General features: G+C 28.8%; 1 protein-coding gene across 1 annotated transcript; it reads left to right on the forward strand.

The window, feature by feature from the left end:
- Positions 1-3,731: 3,731 nt before the first annotated feature.
- On the forward strand, positions 3,732-9,113 carry LOC145186674 (phosphatidate cytidylyltransferase 1-like). The gene is made up of 16 exons (XM_090095996.1): positions 3,732-3,917; positions 4,141-4,208; positions 4,892-4,988; positions 5,212-5,309; positions 5,907-5,985; positions 6,143-6,203; positions 6,440-6,498; positions 6,631-6,713; positions 6,997-7,052; positions 7,190-7,221; positions 7,358-7,426; positions 7,547-7,594; positions 7,677-7,829; positions 8,133-8,279; positions 8,602-8,705; positions 8,794-9,113. The coding sequence occupies exons 1-16, from the start codon at positions 3,852-3,854 to the stop codon at positions 8,903-8,905; spliced, it is 1,332 nt and encodes a 443-aa protein (XP_089952122.1). The 5' UTR covers positions 3,732-3,851; the 3' UTR covers positions 8,906-9,113.
- The last annotated feature ends 1,009 nt before the right edge of the window (positions 9,114-10,122 follow it).

The following is a 10,122-nucleotide window of genomic DNA, read 5'->3' on the forward strand; positions in this document are numbered from 1 at the left end:
TTCAGAAATTCTCTTAAACTGAATAATTAGGTGCCAGTCGTCAAAAGACTCAAAAAAGTTTAAGAAGGCTAATACTGGTATATGCTCCAGCTACGCGTTCAAGTTTGAATGTAAGGATACCCTTCGTTATTTGCACCAACGTTTAAAAAACAAATCGATTACTAAATATGTGGCGTTTTTCATCAGCAGGCTTTTTTAGGTGCTGTTCTAGCTTTATTTAACATATCTTTAAAGTTACCTTGCACAGTTTATGTTATTTTCTTTTTTTTTTTTTTTTTTTGTTATCACTATGTTTATCATTATTATCGCTAGTCGCCCTTACTATCTTGAATGCCTTCCAGCCTCATTATATCAAACTATGTACGGATATATGCAAAAAAATGTTTTGTTTGCTGTGAAGAACTTCATGAATCAAGAACTTAAAATTTAAAAAGCTGTAACAATTTAGCTTTTGCTTATTCTGGTCCTGAAAATCAGAATCTTACTGGAAATGTTTTCTTTCGAGTTTTAAACTTTTTGAATAGTTATGTAGGAAGTACTTTTCTGAAAGTTCTAAAAATCTTAAACGGGGATTTTTTTTTAAATGTATGGTTGTTAATGTTAACCGATCGAGTAAGCACACGAATATTTTCATCGTACGGAGTAAGCGCGCACATATTTTTCATCGTATCGAGAAAGCGCAACGAAAGTTTCATCATATCGAGTAAATGCAAAAACGTTTTCATCGGTTTTTACATTCAAACTAGACCTACAAATAAAGTCAGGAAAAAACCGATGCGTTTTTAGTTTTTAAGTGAATGCATTTAAACTGACGGAAAGTAATCGTTCCCAATAAACATTGGACGTCCTTAGATATCCGGTGGACGAACAAAGCTGGTCCGAATTTGGATGATTGGACGAGTTTTGTTCGTCCACCGGAAATCTAAGGATGTCCAATGTTTATCGGATTTTCTTGGTACTGCTACAGTTTAGATCCAGCCTCTTTTCATCCTATTAAATACTTTAGGTTTTACAGGCTCTAGCATGAGTTCTCCTCAAATCCTACTCTCATTACCAAATTAAAAATAGTGTTCGTTCTTCTTAAATGCTCCTTTAAATAGTTTGGCCTTTAAGTTTGACCGGGTGTTTCAGAATATGAGCTTAAACAGCGTGCTGATTTTCCGGTGCGAACATTTGCAGTGATGTATACAAACCCTTTCCCTTGTCGGTTTCTGTTGGCATGTCTTTAAATTCATATATATAAAAAAGGCTTGTCTAGCAGGACATGATGACCCAGTAAGCATTTGGACGTCCTAATTGGACCAAGGTTGACTATTTAGGACATCCAATTGATGTCCAGTGGACGTCTGAATGAAACACCTTTCGTCCATCCATATTAGAAGCCCACGGGCGTCGTTTTTTGACACTTTTAGGACGAATTACGACGTCGTTGTATTCAGGTGTTAATGACACTAAAATCAAGGAAAAATTACTTTTTTGAAGTTAAAAATATATTTACTAGTTTAAATACAGATTGGATAATACAGAAAAAAAAAAAAAAAAATTTATATCATTTAATTTCTTATTTTTGCAATTTAGGGATTGGTCGTTTTTTAACAAGTCGCCAACAAGTATCTCGATGTCAAAAGCATCTTTTTCTAAAACAAGCAAAATGTAGAACTGTTTTTTTACTTAGATATTTATATTTAATACATACTTAAATTTTACTATCCTTTTTTGTTCTTCATAGCAACACTTAGTAGAAACCTTACAACATAATTTAGAATGTAAACTAACTTACTTTTTAGACATTTGTATAACGTTGTGACTACAATTTCCCGTTTTCCCTTTATCCCATCTTTACTAAAACAGCTTTGCAAAGGTTGTGTCATTATGTTAAGACATTTTTAACTTATTCTACGTGGCGTTGAACCACCAACACATTTAATCTGTGTAATCGAAAGAAAAAAAAAAGCTGTTGAAAAAAATTCCGTAAGAAAAAGTGAAGAAAGTTTTTAAAGCCGGTCAACCGCTTTATTTACACTGACAATAATTCATTTTTGTTTTGCTTTGTTTTTATCATTACGTCATTTCTGGCTGGCAAACCTAGTTGGCAAAAAATTCGCTTTACTGCGGAAGCACGAGTGGATATTTAGTTATAGATATCATTGGCTAGCACGCAGTTAAACTCAATTACAAAAAAACAATAGCAGTTAATAGTTCGCGCAAGCGTGTTAAAAAAAAAGTCCAAAAATTTTTATTTGAACGTCAATAGACGACCGAATTAGAGAGAGATAGAGAATTGTGTTTATAGTCCTCCAGCCGATGCCTTGCAGACTTACCCGAACCTCTCCAGGGAAGACCCAGAAGCACGTCGACCCTGAGTTTGCCTCCCCTTTGAGGAACGGGCGGAAAAAAAAGAAAAGTATCAGTTTAATACAAGCACGCCGGCCTAGCCAGCTCGCTACACTTGATTTTAGCCATTTGGCCGAATTAGATATCAAGACGAAATTCTACTATTTTGGACCTTCGTGGAAGTCTAATTAGGTCGCGAAAGCCCGGACCAAATTTGTTCTTCTTTAGGCTTCCTCGGACGTAAAATGTTTACTGGGGAGGTGCGGGTGGAGTTCCCTACAAGCAAGTAACAAATGTGCGGTGCATAAATATTTCATTATCTGTATAAATTTGGTAAAATAACTGGCATGATTTTAATGTTAAAGAGATTGTAAATAATATTACTTTAAACTTAAAACAATAGCTAAGATACAATTCAAAAAAACTTTTACACTTTACAAAAATTTAAATTTTATTATTTCTGGAATGTTTAGCGCAGCATGCAATAAACAAAGCCTTCAGATATACCCCCATGCTAAACAGCCGCATTAAATAGTGCATTTGTCAAAAGGATTCAACATGTTTACAACTTTATCTCAGTTGGAGTTTTATTTCGTAGTGATATCATAACATAAATTTCCTTGGAAGATATTTAAATACACATTGTGCATTTTCTATTCTTAAATTCATTTTTGGTTCTCCATTAAAAAGCAAAATAATATCTAGTTATATAAAAGACTGAATGCAAGTGATGAATCAAATATCCTATAATATATGTCGGTTGAAAAGGTTTTGTTGTGTTCTAATGGATCTAAAAATGTTTAATGTATTATCCAATGAATTCAATTTATGGGCTATGACAGCCAATAGAATTGAGATGTTATGAGTTTCTATGCCTTTTCTATTATTTATTTTTTTCTTTCAACTTAATATAGTATTACTTCTTGTATGTTTTATTTATAAGCTTTTTGGTCTCACTATAAAGTCTTGTAAATATGTTTGTTTTTCAAGATTTTTTTCGAGTTTGTTAATGTTTTTTTTTTTCATCAAGATTTTGATTATTTTTGAATCCTTTTGTTTTTCTGTGTGCACTTTCTATGAAATATTTGGATTTTATACTTATGCATGAATGTAAATATATTCTTTCACTTTGATCATTAGAGTTATACTGACAGTACAAATATCAGATACTCTAAAAACTTGCTACATTCATTAAAAACACTTGTTAATTGGCAGAGTTAATTAATTAACATAAAAGTCACATTCCTTTCACTGTTAAGTTATAAATACAGGAGTGTGAAAAGTGTACCTAGAACTAATTTATAAATTGCAAGTCCTTTTTATTTTCAATATTTGCTAGCTGTTTTTAAAAAAGTACTCTTTAAAGATATATGAGTTTTGAAAGTGTTTTGATTCTAACTGAATGTTTTATTTTTATTATTTAGCCATAAAAAGTTATGGAGGTTAAAAAAGACTTTTAAAAATCATATAAAAAAGCTTCAGAATACTTAACTAGATCTATTGATATATAGCTAAATATGTCAAATGAAGAATCAACACAGAAAAGTCGTACAGCTAGTACAAACCCAGAGACAAATAATAAGGTTTATAATTCATTAAAGCCTAAAAGATAAAGCAGAAAAGGCTATTTAAAATTTTTATTTTCTATTTTTTTTGTCTTTTGTTTGGATTATTTACAGTCACTGTAAATTGAATTAGTTGCTGTTACAGCAACTAATTAGCTACTATTAGTTTCTCCCTTATATTATTTTTTATATATAAAAATCTTGAACCAATTAAATAATTTAAATAGCTTTTTTCTTTTAGAATGTCTCTGGATTAAAAAAGTCGTCATCACAAGAACTAAAGAAAATTAATCAAGATACTAATGCAAAGTAATCTTATCTAACATTAATTTTATTTTCAAAGAAATTATGATTAATGGTTACTGATATTTACCTTTATGCATATTTAGATTCAATATTTGTAAAGTAAATCAGTCAAAATCAAATTAATGTCTTTTTTAATTTTTTGCTCTTTTAATTTAATATTTTTGACAACCAAATCTAATGAATTTATTTAAATAAATGAACATAATTGAAACAAATGAACATAAATGAACATAAATGAAACAAAGTCTAACGAATTTATCTAAATAAATGAAATTGATTATGGTTATTTAATCTATTTCTCAAATTAACCTTCAATATGATTCTTTTGTCAAAGAATCACTTTGAAGTTAATCCTTTAATAAAAAGCTTAAATAACTAAAATTTCAGTCCATTTTGCATGGAATGATATCTTGCACAAAATACTTCTCTAAATCCATTAAAATTTTAAATAAATATAACCTTTTAATAGTTACATTGAATAGTTGTGCAGCACACTCTTCAAATATTTAATGGTGATATTAGCCTTAAGTTTCTAAAAGTAGCTGGAAACAAACTCAATATTAAATTTCCTTTTTATTTTACTTCAAAGATTCTTTAAAAATCCAAATGAAATCAAAATATTTTGAAAAACAATTTAAGTAGTTAGCAAAATGTATTGTTATAAGTGCGTTGGAATTTATGTTTAGATGGAAAAATTGGTGGGTGCGCAGTTTTTTCTCAGTTGTGATGATAAGTGGATTTTACTTAATAATTATTTGCGGTCCTCCTGCCATTATATTACTTGTAAGTAAAATAGATAATTGAATGTTTGTTCTAAATTGTATATTGTTGTATGGGTGAAAATCTATGCTATTCTAAATAATTGTGTATTATCAGTTAATATTGAAGAAGAAAGATAATAAAAGTAATGAATATTAATCATAATGATGAGTTGTGCTTTCCTCCGTAAATTTAGTTCTCATAGCGGACATTAAAATTATATGTTTATGAATGAAATTTGCTTCAGGTTATATCACTGCAAGTCAAATGCTATCATGAAATTATATCTGTTGGAAATTTGCACTTTAAAAAGTATAATCTACCTTGGTTCAGAACTCTTAGCTGGTAAGAGAGCTTTTTATTTCGTTTTATTATGTATATGAAATAAAACAACAAGCTTGCCCAAAGTCAACAAGAAAAAGTTTTATAAATTGAATCAAATTTTGAGCAGTGAAACTCATAAATGGCACAATAGTTTCTTTAGGCTTTAAAAAGTATTTAGTAACTCAATGGTTTCTCAATTAAACAAACTTGAACTTAATTAAGTTGTCTAATTATTGGTATGTAAAAATTAGTTATTTTTATATTGAGTAGCTTTTTGTGTTTTATTTTATTACTAAACAACCATAAGTTTTTCTAAATCGATTATAATATTTGAAAAGCAAAATTTTTTACTGGCTCCTGTAAAAAAGTAAATTCAGGTAAAGTTGTATAATCAGCTAAAAAATCTTACTTAAAATGTTTTGAAAACACCATAAAATGTTAAGCACCAACTTGAAGAAAGCACTAGATAAACCACATTGTGTTGCCATAAATGTGCACGTTTAACTTTTTTGATAAATCCTTTCAATTGTTTTGTTTCACTCATATATCATTATTAAACTATTTAACATTTTCTTAGTGTTCCTTGACCTTGCTGTTACTTGCCAAACACTCTTTTAGGTATTTTTTGGGTTCAACAAATTATTTCTTCTATGGTCAACTGATCACTGAATACTTTGCAGAATTTATGCAGAAAAGAGCAAGTTTTTCTAAATAGTGTTTTTTTTTTTTTTGTTTTTTTAATGATAATCACAATTGACTTAGTCATACTAATAATCACAATCGACACAGTAATAATAACAAAAGTTACATACAAGAGTATCAAAATTCTCAAAAAACTTCTTTTTTTTTTATAGGAGTTGTTCATGTTTCTGCTTCAACATCATAGGCTGATATCTTTTCTGCTATACACTACTGGTGAGTCAGCAAACTTTAAACTTAAAAAGAATGTGTTTAAGCTAATGAAAATTTGTAAACAATTAATGTAACAATTTAAAATCTGATGTTTATATATTTTTTTTACTTTGAATACCAAATTTTAAAAACCTCAACAAAACTGATCTTTTAACTCTCTTTAATTATGCACTGTTTAGATGGTTTCCACTTCTCTTGTTATTTTTGTTTTGTTTTGTTATTCTTGACTTTTTTTTCAGGCATTATGTTGTTTGTTTTGAGTTTGAGGAAAAATTATTACAAGGTTCAGTTTGCTTTGGTAAGTACTCCTTACTTTTTTTTTTTAAATGGGGCTACCCATTTTTTAAAATGTGACCATTAAAACTTGTGTGGTGCATATGTATAAGTTTTCAAAATATGTTTTACAATCTTTGTTGTTTTTGGCTTGTAGTTTGGCTGGTATCAATTAACATTACTCATTGTTCTTACTCCTGGTCATCTTATCACACAGAATCTAATGGCTGGGCTTATTTGGTAAGTCTTTAGTTTTATGCCAAGTATTTTTTAATCTGTAGTTTCTGATTAATCAGTTTTGCAAAATCAATAATTGGCTGCAGAACGTTTTAACTCGTTAAAATTGATAATTATTTTACTATAAAATGTTTTTGATCTGTTCTTTTTTAAATCTATTACAATATATTTCAAGGTATGCCTTTAATTTATTTACAATTTTTTTAAAAAAAAGTATATGAGGAAATACTGTTCAACATCATTTTGTGCAAAAAGTTTTTTAAAAGTAAACTTTGTTTATGTACAGGTTCTTACTCCCTGTTTCACTTGTCATCTGCAATGACATAATGGCATATGTCTTTGGTTAGTTAATTTTTAATTTTCTTGAAAATGATGACCATGGTTACAAGAAAAATTTTCAGTTTTCTGAAGCTGTGTATTTCATTTACTGATGTAAAAAAAAAAAAAGAATTAGTTTTTTCCTCTACACATTTTTTTAGGGTTTTTTTTTGGCAGAACACAGTTGATCAAGGTAAGTTAATTTTGTAATGCTTGAGATAAAGGAGTTTTGGATGTTCTATTTTTACCTGTCTGATTAATTACTTGCAAATCTTATCAATTGAGCAATTTAAACCAAATATGCAAAGTAAATATTTTTACTTTAACAGCTATCTCCAAAAAAGACATGGGAAGGTTTTATTGGTGGATGGTTTTCAACTGTTATTTTTGGGCAGGCGGTAATAACACTAAACAAAGATTTATTCTTTTTTTGTTATTTACAAAAAATATAGTTTATAACTAAAATCCTGCAATTATCTACTGTTCGATGACTTGTTTTATTATACTTTGGTATTCAGATATGCGAGCTGATGTGCAACTATCAGCATTTTTACTGTCCCCCACAGGTGATAAATTTTCAATTTTTGATTTTAATTTTAATTTATAGGCTTTTATATTGTATTGTAAATTTCGTTAATCATTTTTTAGTTTGAATCCAATTCTTTGACAGCCACAATGGATTGCTCTGCATCTCCAATGTTCCAGCTTTCACATCAGTTTACACTTCATCCATCTGTTCTTCATGTTTTTAATTCAATGCCTGCTAGTTTTCAAGATGGGCTCTCAAATATTCTAGCTGTTGTAAGTAGCAGTTTTAAAAAGTTGATGAACGATATCCTCTCTTGATAAAATAGTTTTCTTTCATCCATTAAAACCTTGCAGCAAAATTAAAGTAATCACAAACTTTAATTTATCAACATAATTTCTTATTACTAAGCTACTTAATTACCAGGTTACTTAAAAATTTAGTATTGTTATTGCTGTTGTACAAACATAAAAAAAGAAATGTATTCATACTCATCACAAAATGTTGTGTTTTGATTTTAATGTTTAGATTTTTATTTGTTTTGTTTAATGAAGTATTAATAATATTTATTGCTATAGCTTGGCATACACCTGGCATCAAATAATACTGAAATTTGGATGTATCCAATGATGTACCATGGAATGGTGCTAGCAACTTTCAGTTCCCTTATAGCACCTTTTGGCGGATTTTTTGCCAGTGGATTTAAAAGGGCTTTTAAAATAAAGGTGTGAAAATTTAGTGTATTGTATAGCAAAATTGAATCTGATGGTTTATGTCACACAGTGTCCTCTTAACACTTGGATTATTTTGCCAATACATAAAACAAACCTCTCGCAATATTGTTACTCACTCATCTGCGTTTGTGCACATTTGTTTTTACATATAATTTTTTTTAGGATAAAAATAAAACCAAAATTGTTAAATGTTTTTTCATTTAGTTTTGAAAATGTTTTATCTACTTTTGTGTAAAAAAATGTTTAAAAAACGGTCAAGTATAATTTTGTATCAAGTTTCTTTTCTTTTGGAATTAAAATTTTTTTTTTCCAGGATTTTTCTGACACTATACCTGGTCATGGTGGTATTATGGATAGGTTCGATTGTCAATTTTTGATGGGATGTTTTGTTAATGTGTACATTGCAAGTGTTGTCAGGTACACTAAAATCTTTTAACTCTTTTCTTTTGTTCTGTAATTTCTGGTTTACTTACTTACTTTTTTTTTTCTTTTTTTTTTTTTTAAGCGCTTACAATCCCAGCAAACTTTTAAAGCAAGTCCTTTTCATGGAACCTAAAGACCAAGTTCAGTTTTATCACAAGCTTCGCGAGATGCTGCAAGCTAACAAACTCATTTAGCTTGGTCTATCCATAATGTTAATCCATAATATTAATCCATAAATTAATCTTTCACAAAATAATTAAATTGAAAATGTCTAATGCACAGACTATTATGAAGTGGTAATTACTTCAAAAAGCACTTAAAGAAACTGAAAAACTTCGTATTTAAATGTAGTATATGTATATACTTGCTTTATGTGTAGAAAAATTTTAATTTTTATTTATAGTTACTGCTGCAATTATTATTTACTATTATCATTTTATTATTATTGTTATTATTATTATTATTATTATTATTATTATTATTATTATTATTATTATTATTATTATTATTATTATTATCATTAATGTTATTATTATTATTATCATTATTATTATTATTTTTATTATTATTGTCAAGCATGAGGAGTTAAGTTTAAAGATATTATGAAAAGAAGTTTCACATGATAAAATGCGCCAATATACATACATATAATTTTTAAAATTGCAAAGAATTTAGCAATTCTTTTACGTTTTAATCACAATCTCGAAATAATCGGTCTTTTAAATGCATCCAAAGTAACTGTTTCCGTAACAGTATCTGAATGTAATGAGAGAGTTACGCAACATTTTGCGTTAGTCGAAAATGAAACTTGACGACCATGTTCGCTATTTCTTACTTCTCCAGTTCGATACCGGAAGAGTACGTAATTGAGTCAGTTGATGGATGAAAAAAATATACTCTGATATCTCTTTTAACAGATTCATTGCTTACGAGCACCTTCTGGGTTAGTTCTTCTAATTCTAAGCCAAACGTTAAAGAGACTGGTACTAGTTCCAAACCAATTCAAAAAACCTTACTTAGTTCCTAGAATATTGATCTTAAAATTAAAAATTTTTGAAGGGTAATAAAATCTTAGTAACCTGTTAATCCTTACTGATAGTTATAAAACTTAGTCATCCCGCGACAGCGAAAATAAAATGAACAAACTTACCCTGTTTCAGGGCAAGCTTGAACCACAGCCTATTAAAATACACGGCGAGGCTATTGTTTAAAATGCTAAAAACAGCAGGCCAATTTTTACGATTTAATCTTATAACATGGATAACCATGAAAACATATTCAAAAATATTAGGAAATGCTCGAGCTGTAAGAATAATCTGTTGTTTTTTTTTTTTATTCACTTTTTTATAAATTATCTTGTGTAAACACAACATTATTACAAAAAGCTTAGCTATACAAAAAAAAGTTAACA

Source organism: Hydra viridissima, unplaced genomic scaffold (genome assembly GCF_058129835.1).
Source record: "Hydra viridissima isolate aposymbiotic clone 2 unplaced genomic scaffold, HvirCarnegie_v1 scaffold_8, whole genome shotgun sequence".
Classification (NCBI taxonomy): domain Eukaryota; kingdom Metazoa; phylum Cnidaria; class Hydrozoa; order Anthoathecata; family Hydridae; genus Hydra; species Hydra viridissima.